Consider the following 21,885-nt stretch of genomic DNA (forward strand, 5'->3'; position numbering starts at 1 on the left):
AGGTGGGACCTCTCACGACTCTCCCAATAGCAAATGTACGGCAACCAATTACTTACAAAAAATAACACAATAGGAAGGAAACTGCAAGAAAAAACAAATGGGCAAAATCGAAATCTCCTCTTGAAAATGAGTGATGTACAAGTTAAGCAGACCACCTACTGACTGATATGGTGACTAGTTTGAATTCATCCTTGTCTGTACGTAAGCCAAATTATGTTATGGCACAACTGAATTAAAGGGAAGTCTTCTTTCTGCACATAACTGTTAGTCTCTTTCTGCATAAAACTGCTCCATTTTGGGGAAGTTTTGCTCCTCTTTTTCTCTTGCTTTCTGAGAAGTCTTGCTCTAGGTTTTTCCCTGCTTTTGCACACACTGTGCGAACCTGCTCTTCACGCCTAGCTGACTACAGAACCTGATTACATTGTTACATGCTATGATCAATCATTAAATAACAGACATCCCAAGCTCATGGAAAACAAACTGTACTTGCTCTCCATGCCTAGCTGACCATAACTATAGAACCCGATTGTTATATTGTTTGTGCCAATTAATCCCTAGTTACAATTCAGTTAGGAGGCTTCATGCCTGTCTAGTTCTAACTCCGATTCTCAGCCTTCTCTCCATCAATGATAAATGATCACATGTAATCCCCACCTTTCACATGTAATTCCCGCCTTAGTACTTATGTTAACCAATCACAAGTTTCTGTGTGTATGTATCAACCAATCAGCCACAGGCACACTTTGGCAATGCTTGTAATATTCAATAAAAGAGGCTCTCAGGGTCCGCCCAGAGAGACGCCTAGCTACACCTGCCTCTCTCGTCTCCCATGATTTTTCATTTCTACACTGAATTTTTATAAGCAAGCTAATTTCCTAGAGTGCTACAGATTTTCTTAAATATTTACCTCTGATTTTTAAGGCAGGGATTAGGGTTGCAAGGATCCTTGGAGATGCAGGATCCAAATTCAAACTGATTGTCCTGAAGCCCAACACAACGTGCTATACATACGCTTGGATAGGTACGACCGTTCTGTCCACACACTGGGACAAACTGATCAGCACAGTTACATGGCAGACCTGAAAGAGTTAAAGCTTTTGTTAGGAACTTGCAGATTCCCAAAGAGGCTGGAATTCTGAGGTGTGTTCTCCTAATATCTATAGCAAAAGCGCAGACTAGCAAGCCTGATTTGAACGGCCATGATCCAACACAGAGTTTAACCACACTTAAGCCCACTGAAATAAAAGAATTTAATCGCACAGCTGTGTTGGGAGCATGACTCTTCTTTTTTAAATCTGTTACAGGAAGATATGAACATTCATTTATTATTAGAATTATGGGATTTGCTTTGCATTTAACTGCTGGATTCTGAATACTGGACAAGCCACTGAACTGTCTTCAATAGCAGCCTCAAAAAGTTGCTACAGGGAATATCTGGGCAAAGTACAGCCAGAAAATAAAATGCACCACACACACACACACAAAAATCCTACCTGTAATGTCATGCTCATCATCTGAGTTGTATTCATTTAGACACTGGCGAGTGGAGCAGATCAGATTCCCAGCAAAACAAGAACAGACATTGCAACCTATTTTGAAAGGTTTTCCGTGGCCTTAAAATAAAACAAATGCATTAATAAAGAGGTGCTTCAGGGAAAAGCAGAAACAACAGTCTGCACCCTACAGGGAGCAAAACTCTCCAACTGGAAGGTCCCAGGGGGAGGAAAGAGGAATAGCCGGACAAAGACGAAAGGTGGCAGGCAAGAGAACTATTGCCACTGCTCTGTCACCCTGCACCTCCTCAGAAAAAGCAACGGGGGGGGAAAGGCCCCAAGGTGCCCACATTTACTCTGGACTCCTTGCTCTCCCTCACGTATATAACTTCACCTACCTAGGGAAGCTGGCCAGGAACAAAACTTTTAACAACCACCAAGTCTAAGACACTGAAGATCCCAACATAAACTTTGCTTCCTGAGGCTGAGCCAGTTTGGGAGTTGCACTCTCAAATGCCTTTCCTTATGCTACCAGAGAACAGGAAATTTTCATATATTTTTTTTATAAAATATTTATTAAGAGTTTAAACAATAAAACAAACTTCACATTCAAAACCCAAAAAAGAAAAAGCACCCAACCCAGAAAAGAAAAAAGACAAAAAAGTCATACAAAAAAAAGACATAAGACAAAAAAATCATAAACAAGACATAAAAAATAATTCAGTTTCATGAGTAAAATTTCCATAACCCTCTTTTCTGACTCCCTCACATCTCCCTTTTCTGTGTTCCCATTTACGAAATCCTATTCAGCAATGCTTCACCTTCTTTCAAATCTTATTTTATATTGTACATTTCAGCTATTATGTCTCCAATTTTCCCTTTTGTTATCTATTATTTAAGCTTGACATAATATTGTTCAAGTTTCACCTTTGTTCTTATAAACCAATTTTTACATACTCCTTTCAACTATGTCACTAATGCCATATTATCTTTATATCCTGCATCATTCTAACATTCATACAATTTACAATACTTTTGCAAATAGTCCTTGAATTTCTTCCAGTCCTCTTCCACTATCTCTTCTCCCAGGTCTCGGATTCTGCCAGTCATTTCTGCCAATTCCATGTAGTCTATCAGTTGCATCTGCCCAGAGAACAGGAAATTTTCAGAGCTTAATAATCTGCAACAGTACCTACCTTTTCTTTCCCCTCCAACAATGCATGATTTTTGGAGGTCAACACAGTGCAGTTCCACACAGTTTTCCAGCAGCCCACTCTGGCCACACGTGCAGATCTTATAGCAACCAACGTCTCCTGCAGAGGACGGGACCTGGATGAGGGTACCTTGGCGGACAATAAAATCGGAAGCTTCGCCCAACTTGCAGCCTGTGCAAAGATGGCAAAGTGTTACTGAACTACAGACGATTATGTTCCAGAAATATTTAAAGGTTTTTACATAGCAAGAAAGACTACACATGTAAAAAATTATTTTGGGAAAAGGTGTAGCATACTACTTTACATTTGAAGGTACAGAAGACCTTCAATGTCTCACCTCAAGCCCACCATGCTTATGAAGGCAATACATGTAAATCTCTCAGAATTCATTGGGATTTACTATAAAGTTCAAAATGTTAGCCTTTCAGTCTAACACTTCAGTCTTAAACACATTTACATGGGAAAGGCCTCACTGGAGGTTTATTTTATTTTATTATGTTACATTTCTAAACAAAAAATCTGTCACTTTGTATTTCTTAGTACAGAGGGTATTGATCTGATGTGTAGAGATCTTTCCTATTCTAATTAATTCAAGAGGGTTCTTTCTGGAAGCTTCTCTGTGTGAAAGAAACAGTGTGCATGCACACGAAAGCTGATACCCAGAACAAACTTAGTTGGTCTCTAAGGTGCTACTGGACAATTTTTTAATTTAAACAATTCATGATGTTTGGGTTATTCCTTCAGAGAAGCTGGCTTGAACTGGTCCTGTTATCTTTTCTGTCAAGGTCATGCTGACTGTAAAAGGAAGGCCAGAAGGAGCCTGGGTTTCATTCTTTTCTGTCTCTCTTTCCTTCTCGTGTGTTGTTCTATATAAGTGTTAAGTGTCTTATTATAAATTATTTGCTTAAACTTGTAAGTTAAGTCTGCTGCAACTGGATTTCTTATGGACAGTGCCAGTCCTGAAAGTATTGGATTTGTGACCATTATGTTTGTTTGCCTTCAGTAGCAGTAAAGCTCTGCTGGGTGAACTACAATTGCCTTTAGTCTGTTTTTTGGAATCCCGCAACGTTTTTAAGTTTTTACTCTGCTAACTATGAGCTGGAGTTCTGCTCTGTATCAATATTGAGTAGAATACATGACAAAATCATCCAAGGCAGCTGACTTGTTAAAGTAAGAGTATGTTAAATGTAATCAAATAAAACAGCTCCCTCTCATAACTCCCAAAGAACAATTCAAACAACAAATTATATAAAATATTCATTAAAAAAAACAGCCGTAAAAGATCTCCACACGTGAATAACATTGCCTAGCTAAAAGCCACCTGAAAAAGAAACTATTGGTGGCGGATGCCAAAGGACACTACAGGAAAAGGCCTCTCTCTTCTGCCCCCCGTTCTCAGTTAATTAGGCAATGGGCAAACCAGGAGAGCCTTAATATCAATTATGAAAATTCTAATGTTGTTCTTGGATTATCAGAATCCTACATACAGCTAACAGAGTTCTTTCTAGCTGGGAGTGCAACAATTGTATTACTTACCCTGTATACAAAAATAAGGAAGACAAGGTTCCCCAGCCGGACATCCTTTTCTATTTACTTCACATAACTGATTGGCAGCACAAGGATTTGGGTTACAGGGGTGTGTAACATCATCCACAATGTTTCCTAGAGTGCTTGGGCCTGAAAAGACAAGGGAGTTAAATAGAGGTCATCTACAGAGCGGAAAACAAAGTGGTGACATGGTAGCCTAGTTCACATATACTTTGGTTTAAGAACAGCTTAAGTTTATGAACAACTTGGATTAAGAATACTGCAAACCTAGAAGTAGGTGTTTTGGTTTGTGAACTTTGCCATGAAAGCAGAAAATGTTCCGCTTCCTGCTGAGTGTAAATTGAGTCTCCCGCTGCTATGGGAAAGCACGCCTTGGTTTAAGAACAGACTTCCGCAACGGATTAAGTTCGTAAACCAAGGTACCAGTGTAATGCTAAACCGTAAGTGAGCACTATGTGCATATAAGCCTCTGCAAACCTGAGCAAAGCCTCAAGGCTCAAGCACTCCGGCACATATGCGCAGCACATGGAGCCTTACAAAAGGACAATATGTGTGGATTCTCCGCTCCCTTACCAGGGCAAAAAGACTGATACTGATGAATTGGAAAAATAAAAATGCGGCTCCCTTCTACAATTGGATCGAAGACCTATACAAACTCACAACATACAAACAACTTGCATATAAACACAGACTTGCCGTGGACAAATTCAATGATATTTGGAATCCCTTCTTACAAACAATGTAATAGGTTAAGATCTGGTGAATTACAGTAACAACTTTGTAAAGTATAGTTTTGGTTTTCTTCCCTTTCCCTCTTTACTTTGCCTTCTACACGGGTGCTGTCTCTCTTTTATTTATGTCTCACCGTCTTGAGTGCACACATAATTATGTATTTTTCTAACTTTCAATAAAGAAGAATAAAAGATTGCTGAGTGCATGTAAAGTGCCTGGCAGCTCCTTCCTAGATTTCCTTGGGCAGGTATCTTGGCATCAGGCTGCACGCTGCTTCACTTTACAGGCTACCTGTGCATATGGATGAGTTAAGCCAGTTAAGGGAGATCAAAATGTGAAGCTGCACATGCTCAGAGTATTTTCTTTTTCTTTATCAGCATCAATAAAATGCTTGTGTGTGTTTTTTTAAAAAAGCTCAATTACTCCCCTTCATCTTCCTGTGTTGTTGGGGGGGGGGCATGTAGGGGGTTGGACTAGATCAGGGGTCTGCAACCTTTAAGACAAAAAGAGCCACTTGGACCCGTTTCCGAAGGGGAAAAAAACTGGGAGCCGCAAAACCAGGAAGGTGACGTTGGGATGGTGCGTGACTAATGCACGCACTGCCCTCATGCAACGTCACAGCCAGTACAGCGCCCGCCACAGTGGGGAGTGTCAGGGCGCACAATGCGCCTCCTCCCCGTGCCCGGAGCCACGGCAAAGGTGTAAAAGAGCCACATGCGGCTCCGGAGCCGCGGGTTGCAGACCCCTGGACTAGATGACTCTCTAGGATGCTTCCAACCTTACAATCCCCTCCAATTCTAGTTCTATGATTCTGCTTTTTAACAATTCTGTAGACCTGTTTGTGAATTCTAACTTCAACACATAAGGTTAGTTCTTCAGTACAGGCGTCCCCCCACTTACATGGGGGTTATGTTTTGGGGCCCCGTGCACATAAGTGAAAATTGCATTAAGTGGGGAGCACCCTCTAAAAAGCCCATTTTTCCCTGCTCTCCTGCTCTCAGTCCCGCTCTCTCTCCACACAAGTAGTTGAAGAGAGTTGAAGCCCTGGGGCTGCTGGGAGGCTGGAGGGCACTTGGGAACACAGCTGCTGCTGCTGCTGTGCTACCGTGTCTCAGCTGCTAGGCAGGGAGGCCAAGCAGCCTAAACAAAGCCCTGCTCTGGTCTCTTTAGGGCTTTGTCCACCCTCAGTGAAATCTGCTTCAGGCTCCAGGGAGGGTATCTTCATGAGCCAGAAGGACTCACCAGCTCTCTCCTACCATTTCCTGGTTTGAATCTATTCATCTACTAACTTCCCACCATCGCGCATATACGTGGTTGTGTGCAAGTCGATCACGCATAAGTGAGGGGATGCCTGTACTTACGAACATATGTATCTAAAGGTATGCAAGTCTCCAAGTCATCGGTTGGAGACAGAAGTTCACAGATGCTTTCGGCCATGTGTCCCTCAGGAAATTTGCTTAAATCTCCACATTTCTTGAGAATTTCCACGCAATCCGACCTTCAGAAACAACAAAGTATTTACACATTACACACATGTACACTGCTCAGATTGCATAGGCCAAGTTAATCCAGCAAACTACCCCTAATACACATCCTGGTCTAATTCTAATAACTTCTTCTAAATACCCCCAATACCTTGGCCTTAGTTTAAGATTATATTTCCATATTCTCAAAATTAAGTTGTTCTGCTTTAGTTTTTATTATTGTTAAACCAGATTTATGTCCCTGCTGCTCGACTGTAAATTCTGGATACTTTTTTATTATTATTATCATCAACTAGTGCCCATCTAATCCTGCTCTCACTGCGGCCATCTAGATGCAGGATTCTCCTCTCCTGCAGTTCCCAGCAACTGGAAGAACCCTGTCACCCACTTACTTGCAGATTATGCTCCCTCTAGATTTACTGTGACACGGCTTTATCTGCAGTGAACAAGCAATCGCCTTCCACATTTCCGGCTGGCATTTTTTAATATCAAGAACAGGAATATTGATAAATGGCATCTTAATTGTTCCTTTCTCCCAAAGTTTCATGTCATTCATGGCTCCTTGGTCTGATTGGGCATTGCAGCTCCTGAAGAGTTCAGTTGGCCTTCAAGGAAAGATACAGTGTGGAGTCATACAGAAAATGCTTTTGAACTCAGTATGAATGTTTATCCAGGCCAGGGACTGAATACCACCATCTCCTAACAAATCAATGGTCAGAGAGTTGTTGGTGCTAAGTCCCTTCCCGGAGGATACTTTAGACTTGTCTGCAGGGCCGTCCTATCCCGGGTGCCAGATTCCAAGGCTGCCCCCCTCAACCGCCACTGGAGAAGTGAAAAGTGGTTGCACCAGATTCTGGCAAGATCTCATGCAAGCCCTGTGAGATTGTGGGGAGGCTTCTGCAGATCTCATGGGGCTGCCACAAGATCTCACAGGGCTTGCATGAGATCTCGCTGCAATCCAGCAGCCGCAGCCACACAACACTGGTAAATGAGGCTTCAGTGGCGGGTGGCAAAGGGGGTCAGATGGTACGCACACAGGGCAGGATCTTCCCACTTTGGCTTGGGCGGTGAAATGGGGTGGGCCACCTCTGCTTGTGTGTGCTGAGGGAAGGTGAAAGTGAGGAAGCCCAAGCCAGGAAGCTTGTGACATCAGCTCCTGAAGAAATGGTCTTCAGTCAGCTTGAAAGGATTCTGTTCTTCTCTATAGCTTATGCCATTTATTTATTTTAGTATTTTAAAATTGAAAAACCACCTTGGGTGCCTAGTCAGGAAGGTGCTGTACATAAACACAAGTGATCAATAATAGATTATTAATATTATGGAAGTCAGAGCCCAGTATCTGAGGACAAATACGTTAAGAATCAATTCTTAATATGTCTCAAATTAAGGGGCACAAAGCAATGCATTATTAAGCATGTTAAACCCATAATATGTATTATTATTAATTATTAAAATACACATAATCAAACACAACTTGACATAGAAATCATTCTATCTTTAAATCAAAATATAGTATTATAACAAGAACTTATAATCACAGTGATACAGCTGAGACATGTATCAATCAGAATAATATAAGCAGTTGAATAGTATATTGACATTTCATATCCTACCGATTATAAGTGAACTCTTTTCAGTAAAGTTGTCTGGAGAACATCCTTCCTTAAAGTGCTTATAATATGAATGTTTTGCTAGAAATGCTACAGTTTAAACTCACTGATCCTAGGGCAGTGCTGAAGTTCTTGAGTTCGAAAATGCTGTTGTTACTTGCCTTGCAACAGTAGGTGACCTATTCACCATTGCTAAAGCTTCCTGAAAGGTATGTTCCTTTACATACCTGAGAAGCAATATTTTCATGTGACGAGAAAGAGAGAAATGCTCAGAATCAGCCTTTTTAAAAGACTGTTTCTCTTTTGACAAAATGAAACGGAAAACCCTAGGCTAGTAACCAATACAGTCGTATCTTGGAAGTAAAACAGAATCCATTCCAGAAGTCCGTTTGACTTCCCAAACATTCCAACTTCTAAAGTGCGGCTTCAAATTAGCTGCAGGAAGCTCCTGCAGCCAATCAGAAGCTGTGGAAGCCGCAGCAGACGTTTGGCTTCTGAAAGAACGTTCAAAAACTGGAACACTCACTTCCGGTTTTCGATCGTTTGACTCCCAAGGCGTTTGGGAGCCGAGGTACATGTAAACCAGCTCCTATAAATCTAGAAGTAAACGCAAAATCAAAAACGATGAATTTGTAATCTATTGGCATAATATATAATCATGGTTATCTAAATTTTCAATCACAGTAAAATCACAGAGAGTTAGCAGGCTCAGCGGTTGGAGGAAGATTGAACTCTCTTCTTCCAGCACCCAATACTGTAACATCTTTTAACATTCTTTATAAAGCAACCATGTTCAAAATGGGGGGGGGGGGAGCTCTCCAAATCCCACATTACCAAGTAAACTATACCAGCTCTACCTAATTATACATTTCATCCAAAAACAATATATTCTGAAGAAAATACTCAAGTGTACCTTTCCTACCTGTTATTAAAATTAGTGCAGTAAGTAAGATTTCTACAGCCCAGCTGACAAGGTTCACGTACATCTGCTAAACAGGTCAACATGGAAACTTCGACTGGGTTATACTCACAAAAGCGATCAAATTCTTGCCAGCTCTGTGTATTGCCCCAGCTGCTGCTATAAAGTTTAGTGCATAAATCTCTGTGGAAAAAGAAACACAAGGGAATAAAATGAAGACAAAACCTTGGATTATAATGCTTATGATTTAACTCACAAGATGTATTGCTCAAAATATGGTGTTCCTATACCATGGAAAACATATGCAATTCTCTCTAGGTTACAGGATGTAGTTGATCTAGTAATTAAGGGTAAGAAATTGGGTCTGGCCAGATCGTTATTTCCTCCATTCCCTATGGGCCAAGTTTGGCTGGGGGCACTGGCAGGGTGGGTGTGTGCTGCTGCTGCTGCTGCTGCTGCAGTTTGCCTGCAGCATTTGAAATCAAACCACGTGGGCAAAAAGCACAGCCTGCAGCTCAGCTGCCACCAATCAGCTGATTGCTGAGTTCTATAAAATGTTTGACATGGGGCTTTGCAAGCACTGGTAATTCGCAAGTCCTGTTGTATATAAGCGCTCTGCAAGCATGGACAATCAGAGGATTGTTGGGTCTTATGGGGAACCATCCACAGGGCTTTGCAAGACAGAATGGTCAGATCATTTTCTAGGCTCCAACACAAGGAGAGGGCTCACAACATCCTTTGAAATCACAAGGTTCCCAGCCTCCCCAAGCCATAGGAGGAGCTCAATCCCATTTTGAAACATCAAGCACCCAAAAGAGAGCCTATAAAAGATAGAAAGAAAATGCAAAATGTACTCACCTACATATGGAAGTATTTGCTTTAGAACAGCAGTGTAATTTAGCACCATCCAGACCTGTTGAAGGTGGAGGGTGCAGAGTGACTCCAGGGTGAACAGATCTTGAGCTCTCAAGGAAACATTGCCATAGAGGATCCTGTGGCAGAGGCATCGTTTTACAGCTTTCAATAAGTCCATCCACAATTTCAAGCTCTGTTTTCATTGACATCAGGATCCTTTTACAAGCTGTTTGGCAGGCATAATCTTCTGCTCTATCACAGCAGTATAAACCTAAATAGCAGAGAAGAAATAAATACTGCTACCTGTCACATAGTTGTGTTTACATCACAGTGTCAAAACATCAGCACGTTAAAATTTAATATAATGCAATTAAAAATTGCTTTATATATAAAAATGCTGCATTGTATCTATTCTTTAAAGAGCAGGCAGAAAGATTGTTTTTTTCCCCTTCAGATTAGTGACTGCACCCTGCTTGTTCCACTTGCCAACTTTTCCCCCAACCTCCCACCAATCTCCCCCCTCCCAACAGTAACTAGTTAGACCAGGCATCCCCAACCTTCGGCCCTCCAGATGTTTTGGACTACAATTCCCATCATCCCTGACCACTGGTCCTGTTAGCTAGGGATCATAAGAGATGTAGGCCAAAACATCTGGAGGGCCACAGGTTGGGGATGCCTGAGTTAGACCTTCCCTGTTCCACCTCATGCCACTATTGCTGGTACAGATCCGAAGGCTGCATTGAGTGGGAGAGCCCCCAAAGCAGGTGCCTTTGAGCAGAATGCTCTTACACAGAAGGAGGGAAAAGGCTTGAAAGGCACGAGAGATGGATGCCTCCCTCCCCTTATAACTTCTCCTGCCACAATTACTGCCTCAGTCTATAGGGACTCTTCCTCCACTGCTTGCCTGGGTCTGCAGATACTCTCTGATGCTGCTATATTGACCCAGTAGCTCCCTGAAGACTGTCATCTTGCCGTTGTTCTCAGTGCCACCTGTCTGTGGCCAAGCAAACTGCAGCATGATGACCCTCTTACATGTTTATTATACAGAAATAAAACAGATCACTCTCTAAAGAGCAACCACAGATCAGGAGAGGAAGGTGTGGGTGCCTGAGGGACACTTCCCTCAGTTTGGCAGGTCCTGTGGGTTACCACCTCTACTCCAGGAGAATGTCTTCAATTCTTTTACTTTTGAAAGCAAATACAGAGAAATAGATGAAAATGAAATTTGCAGTCCCAAACATGAACAGAAAACCATGCTTACACTATAGATATCATAGCGTACTTTCACACATTAAGGTGCTAAAATTTTGCATGCCAAACTTGTATTTTTCTCATACTTACTATCTGTTGAATTTCTCATTGGATAGGACTGTGTGTAGTTGTTCACACAATGAATTAATTGTGGGCTAACAGAGGCACAGTAACTTTCAACAGCTTTGAACTGAGAAGGACCTGGAGAAGAGTCGGTTCGAAAGATTGCCTGGCAATATTCCCGGCAGTTTGTGTGATGACCAGCATAACTGCAACAAACTGATCCCACTAGAGGAGGGAAACACAAGCAAAACAACGCATCACAAATAACTCTTTATTATTAGTGATGAAAATACAGAAATATGTTTATACTCTATCGTGGGGAAGGGGCAGAATCTAGTCAGTGTTCTGGATAGGCCAAATTTGACAGGTGAGTGGGGCCACCCACCTGCCAATCACCCACTGTCACAAACACATTGTGCCCACACATGCACAACGACCTGCCAGATGGGAAAAGCAGCTGATTGCCAAGGTACCTGTGAAGTCAGGTACAGAGCAATTTGCTGTGTTATTTCTGTGCAAGCTGCTTGCAGTGTTGTGCTAGATTCTTTTGCCTACTATATGAGAACTTGGCATTCTGGAGGGTGATAAAATTAGAAAGTAGAGAATAACAGCCATGAAGCCAAACCAAAACCAAAACCATTAAAATATTGAATGTTTTGGTAGTCCAGTGCTGCAGTGTGCTAACCAATAATAAAGCAAGGGATCAAGTTACTCTAACTGCTCCCACCCAGATAGATTACGATGTATGTTTTAGTGTGTCCACCCATAGGAATATATTAATGCAAATGATGGAAAACTCCATCCCCTCATCCACTTCCTAATTGTTATAAAATGTGTAAAGCAAACTTTTCTTTTCCCTTTTTTGATTAGTTACTTCTTTTAGTTCAGGGGCAGGCACTGGGTTTTTTGTTCTTCTTTCCTACTCCCTTCTACTTACTCTGCTCATACTTTTACCCACATGAAAGCCACAAGGCCTGGTCTACTGTCGGACTGGTAACTATGAAATTTACTATAACCTCTAATATGCTATGGATACTATAACTAGATGAGCTGGAGGAAGTCAGGAGGAGACTGTGTTAACAACTGACTGACTGCTTGCTTTGTCAGTGCTATTACAAGTACATGGAATTAGTTCATACCATTAATAAACCATTACTTTATATGCAATTTATATTATATTACTTGAAGTTGCTTGAACAATCATACGTAACTTGTTTTATTTTCATAAATGTCGTATTATGCAATTTGCTTTATTCTCTGTACTTTATTTTCCTTACTTTTTATAATGCCATTAAGCTTTGTACACCAGTGAACCAACTGATTCGTTTCAGTCATAATCCTGAGTCAGCAGGTATGACTCTCAATACTTTACTTGCTATCCCACTGAATCAATGCTGAGCAAATCCAAACCCTGACTGAAGGATCCAGTTAATACTGCTGCACTGGTCAGGCCTTGGCATGTTATGCACAAATCTAGACAGGATTCCAGAATTAACAGAATATGAATACAACTGGCTGCAAACTTGCAGTTGGTGGGAAAAGTTCCAAGCCCCAAGCTAAGATGTTTACAGGAAACGCACTACATTTTCCCTTGGCAAACTGTCAACCAGCTCAAGCAGTTGTGAAATGCAACATATGTTATGCTATCATCTGATATTAAAAAATACATCTCAAAAAGCAGGCAATGAAACAGGGGAGAAAATGATAACCTAATATTTAGGATTATTTTTTAAAAGGTATACTTACTTTCATTTCTGTTGATGCAGCTAAAAAGTGCATTCTAAAAGCAAAAAGAAAAAGTATCACTTTCAAATAGCTACTGGTAAACAGAAACTAAATGGCAAATGCACTACATCTTTTGTTGATGAGCAAAAGAATATAACTGAATATATTCAGTTATATAATTATAACGCACATATATAATTATATGAAGAGTTAAAGTTCAGTACAATTAATAAACATGAAAATCTCCTATTTGCCTTAATTTGCACATCCTATGGCTAATTAAATACTAAAGACCCTTGAGAACTTCCAGAAATGACAGCAGCTATAATGGGACAGATCAAAGGAATAGCAAACCGTTTTCCAGAAGAATGTCACAAAGATTCTGTCAGAAAGGCTTCATTCATACACCACGATGGATAGCACACCAAGCAGAAGTAGGAAGAGGCTGCAGGCAAACTCGGCCCTCCAGATGTTTTGGGACTACAATTCCCATCATCCCTGACCACTGGTCCTGTTAGCTAGGGATGATGGGAGTTGTAGTCCCAAAACATCTATCTGGAGGGCCGAGTTTACCTATGCCTGCTCAGGAGTCTACGCAGACCCCTCCCCTCTCCTGTGCAGCTGGGAGGATTAGAAGCTTTTGTGATTTGTTTTATCATCTGTACCAATAACCCGTGGCTTGAAGTGCACCCCACAGATTGCATCTCAAACGGCATTTCAAACTGGTACCCTCTAAACTTAGAGATTTTATTTACGCATCTGACAATCTGTTCATTACAAAGAAACCTATTTGCAAGCAATTCCCCATCGTTTCGCTGTTCAGGTTTAGGAATCCAAAAAGGAAAAAGTACAGTGGTACCTCAGGTTAAGTACTTAATTCGTTCCGGAGGTCCGTACTTAACCTGAAACTGTTCTTAACCTGAAGCACCACTTTAGCTAATGGGGCCTCCTGCTGCTGCCGCGCCGCCAGAGCACGATTTCTGTTCTCATCCTGAAGCAAAGTTCTTAACCTGAAGCACTATTTCTGGGTTAGCGGAGTCTGTAACCTGAAGCGTATGTAACCTGAGGTACCACTGTATTGTAAAAGAGTTCCCATGTTTTTGATGTCTCATGGATGACTGAATACAAGACGTATAATCTGTACATGTATTTATCTTGGAAGTCAAGACTTTGTGTTTGGTAATTGTTTTAAATTTTCCCCATAAACTTTGTAATGGAAAAAAGAGGGACCACACCACTTCCAATTTCACGGCAAGCTGGCATAACACCCTCCCTAATGGGGCATTACAACTCTCTAGACTCACCCACACAACCCTGCTCCTTTTTCACTAGCCACAATAGGCAGGGATTGAGGGAGCTGTAAGTCCCCTCTCCATGTCCTTGGGCTCCAGCAACTGACATGCATCCACATAGGCTCAAACTACGGACCTCCAATGGGCCTGTACTAGTTGTGAACCGTTTTGTAAGTTACCATAAACTGCCCTGGAAATCTTGATTTATAGAAACAGAGAACTTTTTAAAAACGGCTTTTCAGACCCCATTCATTTTCCAACTCAACAGCGTTGAAACTTGTGAGTGTTTACATTTATAATATATTATTTATTAAGAATAACATAATACAATAGAAATTGGTCACCAGATACAAAGCCGAAGCGTACGTAACCTGAAGCATATGTAACCTGAGGTACCACTGTAGAGAAACTGCTGCTGCTTCTGCTTTTTGCGTACCCGGTGGTAGCTTCCAGATGCCTCCCTGTTTAGCTGTGGGTTCCCTTCCAACAGGCAAATATGGCTTAAGTGTGCTCTATTGCTTTTGTGATGACTAAGCTTTGGAAACTGAAATTTCCTCAATATCAGTGGAGGCTGGTCCATTAGAGGATATTACATTTCAAGCTGTTGGTAGAGGGCAATGGTTTGTTTTCTGGTCTTGACTGGGGTGTTGGTGGCACAGGGCTCCCAGTCTCCTACTTCCATAATGTTTTTGCTGCTTTTAAGACCAGAACAGGACCAGGGCATCTGTAATTTTTATCCGTAAACCGCCTTGAGTCCCTGTCAGGTATACATCATCATCATCATCATCGTCATCATCATCTATGCCCCCCTCACCAACCTCAGCCAGTCACCATCTGCTCTTCTTAATTACAACCAGTCAGCAGGTGGCTTGGGTTCCCCCTACTGTTGGCCTCCTTGCCTCCACCCTACCAGCCCCAAGGGGCACGTGCACAACATCCTCCTCTGATGGTTCCAGGTGCGATCAAGACAAGAGGGAAGAACTGTGTGGCAGCTGCATCCCTGCCCTCGTGGTCCAGACACTGGCATCCACTCTGCTCTCACAAGTGACTGGTGAGGGTTGTTCCCCTGGGGAGGGGCTGCTGTCTAACACAGACAGAATTTGCACAGAATATTATATATCATATACATTATATATAACTTTTAAGAACCAGCAACTGAGCTTGCTTTTTCCTCCTGGTGTGCCACGTGTTTTCAACTGTAAGCTGGAAAGCTGTAACCATCTTATTGCTGAGTTGCTCTGAGAAGCTTTTAGACTAAAAGAGTGAGGCATAAATGCCATAAATATGTAAATAAAAGTTATAGCCTGGTAATCAGCAGGTTATGAATAGTCTCAATTTCAACAATGTTTTTCTAAGCAGTTTCATTTTCTTTTCTGTTCAAACAATTTCCTTCTGTCAGTGAAAATACTTTCAGAGCTTAAAAGAAGATCTTTTAACATTCTTTTAAAATGTTAATCTGTCACATATCGCAAAGTTTAGTGGTTTTGCCATGAAACAAAGCTACACATATTCTTGCATATGAGCAGGATAATCCTAGGGTGTCTATAGTAAAGGTCTGAAGCTGCCATCAGAATAGTCTTGCTGAGGACAAACTACTGTCCCCAAGAGACAACTGCCCACCAAAACAACACATTAGTTTTACCAATTACTCTTTTTAATGTTTATACAATGATCTGAAATACACCCTTCAATAATAATAATAATAATAATAATAATAATAATAATAATAATTAGCATTTATATCCCACCTTTCTCTTCTAAGGATCTCAAGGGGCTGTGCATGGTTCTGGTCTGCCCCATTTAATTCTCACAACAACCCTGTGAGGAAGGTTAGGCTAAGAGATGGTGACTGGCCCAAGCTCACTCAAGGAGCTTCATGGCTGAGTGGGAATTCAAACTCTGTTCTCCTAAGCCCTAGTCCAATACAGTGGTGCCCCGCAAGAAGAATGCCTCGCAAGATGGAAAACTTGCTAGACGAAAGAGTTTTCCGTTTTGGAGGTGCTTCGCAAAACGAATTTCCTATGGGCTTGCTTCGCAAGACGACTATGTCTTGCGAGTTCCTGCGGGGTTTTTTCCCTCCCCCCCCTTTTCTAAGCCGCTAATCAGCTGATCCGATCAGCAGATAAGCCGCTAAAAGCGCTAATAGCGCTAATCCTTCAATGGGCTTGCTTCGCAAGATGAAAAAACCGCTAGACGAAGAGAATCACAGAACGGATTCTTTTCGTCTTGCGAGGCACCACTGTACTCTTACCATTAATACAATTCACCACTCTAGAATGCAGAATCTTTTAACACTCAAGATTTTACTGCCAGGATCTAAAGAGCCTGATTATATCCTGTGGGATTTTGGACTTTCAATAGCTGCCCTTGCAAAAAACTATTCTACAAACTGTATTTGAAAGTCTTCTCAGTTTAAAAAATGGTTTAGCACACACAATGACATGGGGTAGAAAATTTTCTAATGGTGTGATACTCTGGATCCTGCCTGAAAAATCAATCAAGCCTGTTTTATGATACCTTTCCAAACATATGCCTTATTCTCTAAATAGCACTTATCATAAATTATGTTCTTTTATCTTCGATTTATTTTAAATTTTGTATTATACATGCTTTTGCAAGTGTGAACTGCTTCGATATATTTTAAGTGGCAAATAAATGCAATAATTAATAAAACAATAAAGCAATTAATATAGCCATTCTAAAACACTTTCCACAATTCCCCTTGTTTTTATAAGGCTTTAAATTCTTAAGCCTTTAGCCTTTTCCAAATATACTGCCTGTTCCACAGTTGATTCAGTCTCTACCTGATTACACCTTCATTACTCTCACAAATTACTTCAGATCCCTGGAGAAAGATACTGACTACTCATAGTACTGTTTGATATATGCTGTAAGGTGCCCAGAGTGGCTGGGGGAACTCAGCTAGATGGGCGGGGTATAAATAATAAAATTAATATTATTATTCATAATTTTTTTTTTGCACAAATGAAGTGTCATCAGAATGCTGGTGACACATAGCTCTTTCTCCCTTTCCCCCATGAATCAGGCAAGATGAGGTACCGGTTCAGGTGCTAAAGCTGAAGCTGAATCCTGGCAAGATGCAGGCATTGTGGATGCAGCTCTACTCCACTGAAAGAGCCTGGAGTGTCCTGAGATCCACAGCAGCTCCTAGTGGTCCATGGTCCTTGGTGCCCTTCTTGTTGTTGTTTAGTCGTTTAGTCGTGTCCGACTCTTCGTGACCCCCTGGACCAGAGCCCGCCAGGCACTCCTGTCTTCCACTGCCTCCCGCAGTTTGGTCAGACACATGCTGGTAGCTTCGAGAACACTGTCCAGCCATCTCGTCCTCTGTCATCCCCTTCTCCTTGTGCCCTCCATCTTTCCCAACACCAGGGTCTTTTCCAGGGAGTCTTCTCTTCTCATGAGGTGGCCAAAGTATTGGAGCCTCAGCTTCAGGATCTGTCCTTCCAGAGAGCACTCAGGGCTGATTTCCTTCAGAATGGAGAGGTTTGATCTTCTTGCAGTCCATGGGACTCTCAAGAGTCTCCTCCAGCACCATAATTCAAAAGCATCAATTCTCTGACGATCAGCCTTCTTTATGGTCCAGCTCTCACTTCCATACATCACTACTGGGAAATCCACAGCTTTAACTATACAGTGCTTTTTTGTCAAGGTGATGTCTCTGCTTTTTTTAAGAATGTGCTTCCTTTCCGCTCTACAGTGTCAGGACAAGCAGAGGCCAGGAATTGCCAGCCAAGGAGGAGTGCTTCCAGCAGGGCCAAGCAAGATTCAGCTACACAATCCTGGTCTCAGAGGATTTTGGTGGGTCAAGGGCCACCTGAAAAACCCTAGTTCCATATGGACATCACATTCAGTATTTTCATAATCTTTTGGAAGCTAATTTTGAGAGCCCCTCGCGGAGGTGGCTTTAGGGCAGCATGAGCCTGATAAGCACATGCCCACCTTCAGGAAGGTGTGAGGGCTCTGACAGGGTCCTATAGTCCTCCTGCCTCCTTCACAAAGCCAGGCAAGCAAGCTTTGGGAAGGAGACGGGAGGGCTCTAGGACCCTGCCAGACCCACGTGCCTCCTTCCCGAAGCCCCAGCATCTTGTTTACCTGGCTTAAGCCAGCACTGCAAGGGCTGTGGGGAGGGGTGTGGGAAGAGCCAAATGTTGGCCTCACACAGGGCAGCATATTACCAAGGTTCATCCCTGCCTCTCGGGGCTATAAGGAGGATAGTAAATTCCAAATAAATGAATAGTACGTTTCAGATTACAGGACAGCAGGATCGGGTGATCTAAAGCAGGGGTCGGCTTACTGGTCATGGACCGGATCACTCCCGCAGAGATCACCCGATCTCCAGCGACGCCGGAAATCGTGTCTGTGCATGTCTGCAGTGCTGGAAATTGCTTCTGCACATGCCCAGAGGCAGGAAATCGTGCCTGCGCAGAAGTGATTTTCAGCATCTGGGCATGTGCAGAAACGATTTCTGGAGCCGCAGAAGAGAGTCCCCACGCTGGTTTAACGCAGCGTGTAGGGACTCGCTGAGCAGGCGGCTCAGTTCAGGGGTGGCTCATGGGCCGGTTAAGCGACCCTCATGGACCGCTTCCAGCCCATGGGCCTTAGGTGGCCAACCTCTGATCTAAAGACTATATAGGATCTCAACATGCCTTCCATAAGTGCTACCAATGGCTTGGTTCCTCAGGACAATTCATTACCTGTTGCAAGCTGAGCTGAGAAAGATTGCCTGGGAGGCCAGCTTCAAACAGTGGAATCTTCAACCTGTCTACCAACTGGTCTGCCTCACAGTAAACCCAGCTTTGTCAGCCATTTAAACTTCATATAATTTGTTTCCTTTTGTGAATTTATCTTCAATAAATATCTCTAAGACATCGCTCAAGAGCTGTGTCTGGTACATGAAACAACAGCAAAACAAATAAGTGCAACCATGTTTACTTAGGAGTAAGCTGCACCGAATTTAAAGATGCTTATTTCCAATAAGTAGGGTTAGAACTGCAGCCCAAGGCTGTGTTTGGACACGCACGTGTAAGTTGGGGGAGGTGCCTGCCAAATTAGTAGCCTTCAGGCTGATCCCTAAATGGCATGTTAAGTTTTCACTTGTTAGTGGAAATCACCAGAAGTAAACCTGTCAAGAGACAGGAAGACAGACAATCAGCACACAAACAAAAATGGTAATTACATGTCTGAATCTATAAGTGTGGAAGGATATAACTCACATTTTAAAAAAAGTACTATTACCACCTATTCTTTTATTCAACAGAGTTCAGCAAATATCTTTATTGACACATTTTCTAGAACTAAAATGTATTCATTCCAAAACAACTTCTAAGTATTGTCTCTTACAAGTAGCTGGTGACATATTCATCGATGCAGATCAAGAAAGTATTGTGGGCTACTTTAGTAACCTGACTCCAGAGGATATATTTCACTCCTGTCCTTTGAAAACTTTGAAATGAGTTGCACCCAGTCTTGCCCTCCTACAAAATGGAGCATTCCTTTCATTAGCAGAAGGGACCGAGAGCCTTAGGAGGCTTGTGCTGGAAGAAAGGGGGGAACAGTTTAAACTGACCCCCTTTTCAGCCACAGCACCATCTCTCCTAATCCCATGGGACAGTCTTTTGGGATGCAAGAGGAAGGGAAATAACTGAAATAGCGGAGTGTCCCATTGGGACAGATGGTCTGGATCCAATCCTACTATCTGGAAAGATGCTGAAAATATATTCTGGGAGATTCATCACTCATCCTCAAACCCCAATCTACAAATGAGTGTTGTTTCCCATGACTTTTATCATAGACAGTATCAAAGCAGCGAAGTATGGTTCACCCATATATGAGGAAGAAAAGTATGGAAGTACAAGAACATATTTCTCTTATAAATGTTTGAAAAACACTAGACAGTAGTTTTATGTACTCACTTGTAATCATTCTTGAAATAAGTCCACTTATTTATATAAAATAAATATTACAAAATGATTCCAACAAGAAAGAGAAAAGAAGAATTAGAAAGAGAAACTACTCTGTCATGATCAGTGATCACTTTTTCATTCCCATTTTTTAAAACTCTCTTACCTGTCCTTTCTGTTCTCCAACAAACATTGGTCAACCTCCTACAGCAATGCAGAAATCCAGAAAAGAGAAGGAAACTAGCATAACAGAGGAAAGGTTACAGATACGGGCAGTGAAGTATAATATCGAAGAGATAAAGCTATTTAATGTAGGGGATAACAGTTTAGAAGAACACAAGCTATGAAAATCTCAGCAGCTAAAGAGATTAGGAAAAGAAAAAAAGCTTTCTAAGGCATATTTGCAATAAGATAAAAAGCTAAGTAGTATTTAATCTAAATCCCTTGCTGGGGAATGAGCAGGCCACTGAATTTATTTCTTAATCTAAAGTGAATGCTCTTCTTTCAGGCAGAAGGAGGTAAGATAAAACAGCATGTGAAGAGATTTATATTCTGAAGAGAAGGTATGCTAGAGAAAGTTTTCTGAAAATACCATTGCTTTTTATACATTATTGAATACAATCACATACTTGGAGATAACTGATTTAAAAGATTTATTCAAAACATTTTCAGCTGCACATGAACAGAAAATTAATTATTGTTGATTACCTACAAATATTGTATGCTAAGAAGGCTACTATTTTTTATATAAAACTTCTTCTTTTCAATTATTGCTTTTACCAATTAAGCATGTTCCCACTTAAGAGAATAAAATTACTCCAGCTAAGTTAGCTTGTATTCAAATAAAAAACAGGACATTTCAGAACACAGACATATAGACAGGATCCGTAGTTCACAAACATGTTTTCTGCGCATTGCTTATAGTGTAAGATTTGAACTAACCAAATCCCAAGCATCTGACTAATTGGCCTACAGCTGATGTAATTCTGGATCCCAGCAAACCCTAATTTGCAGACATGAAGACAGCTCTCCAAATGCAGTAGCCCCTCCCTATCCCCCAGGCACTCTTGGAAGAAGAGTACTGGATTGGGCAGACCTTTGCTGTGATCTATCAGGACTTTTGTTGTAAGCTTCTCTCTCCAGAGCAATTCTTGCCCTCGTTTCTGTGGGGGTGCACCAACAAAAACCATGGCTTTCACAAAAAGACCCATTTTAATCATGGACTGTCCCAAACTTGTGAATACAAACTCTGATCTACAAAGTTAACTGTTTGCTTTAACCATGGTTTGTGGGTCTACATGCAATCTTCCAGAAAATTTGGCAAATTAGAATAATTTGAATTGCATCAGAATTTTTCTGATATCTCTCTTTTGCATCCCGTCTGTGGGAGCTGTATATTAGCGTGTTTACTTCACTTGAATTTAGTAAGAGCCGTTTGACAGTGGAACAGTCTCCTTCAGGAGGTTGTGGACTCTCCTTTCTTGGAGGCTTTTAAGCAGAGGGGGGATGACCATCTGTCATGGATGCTTTAATCTGAGATTTCTGCATGGCAAGGGGTTGAACTAGATGACTCTTGGATCCCTTCCAACTCTATGTGAAATTAAACATTTTGAAACTGCCAATCTTGTCCAATTTTGTATTTGCAATTGACATCTAGTCATTGTTACTAATGACCTTATGAAAAATATCAATGGAAAAATAAAGCCCTGGAAAGAACGTTTTTTGGTTTTTTTTGCCCCACATCAACGATGCTGAATTAGGAATGGGAAATTCCAGGG

The 21,885-nt window shown here is 41.6% G+C and overlaps 2 protein-coding genes across 5 annotated transcripts in view; both read right to left on the reverse strand.

Annotated features, from left to right (window-relative positions):
- The window catches only part of RECK (reversion inducing cysteine rich protein with kazal motifs), a 45,998-nt gene that overhangs the window by 11,198 nt on the left and 12,915 nt on the right, over window positions 1–21,885 (reverse strand). For 2 of the 4 annotated variants that reach the window (XM_083473142.1, XM_083473141.1), the window contains 10 exons: window positions 12,916–12,949; window positions 11,197–11,394; window positions 9,859–10,126; window positions 9,004–9,183; window positions 6,864–7,076; window positions 6,349–6,485; window positions 4,244–4,384; window positions 2,690–2,878; window positions 1,494–1,613; window positions 908–1,079 (listed from right to left, as the gene is read on the reverse strand). In XM_083473142.1, the coding sequence (XP_083329268.1) occupies window positions 908–1,079; window positions 1,494–1,613; window positions 2,690–2,878; window positions 4,244–4,384; window positions 6,349–6,485; window positions 6,864–7,076; window positions 9,004–9,183; window positions 9,859–10,126; window positions 11,197–11,394; window positions 12,916–12,949 (1,652 nt within the window). Of the gene's footprint in view, window positions 1–907; window positions 1,080–1,493; window positions 1,614–2,689; window positions 2,879–4,243; window positions 4,385–6,348; window positions 6,486–6,863; window positions 7,077–9,003; window positions 9,184–9,858; window positions 10,127–11,196; window positions 11,395–12,915; window positions 12,950–20,273; window positions 20,348–21,885 lie in introns of all 4 variants that reach the window. The other 2 variants (XM_083473143.1, XM_083473144.1) reach the window with 2 other exon arrangements.
- The window catches only part of TGFBR1 (transforming growth factor beta receptor 1), a 46,933-nt gene continuing 41,479 nt past the window's right edge, over window positions 16,432–21,885 (reverse strand). Inside the window, exon 10 of the transcript XR_014518744.1 lies at window positions 16,432–17,451. The gene's annotated coding sequence lies outside the window, so the exon portion shown is untranslated. The remainder of the gene's footprint in view (window positions 17,452–21,885) is intronic.

This window comes from Podarcis liolepis (genome assembly GCF_965112155.1).
Source record: "Podarcis liolepis genome assembly, chromosome: 13".
NCBI lineage: Eukaryota > Metazoa > Chordata > Lepidosauria > Squamata > Lacertidae > Podarcis > Podarcis liolepis.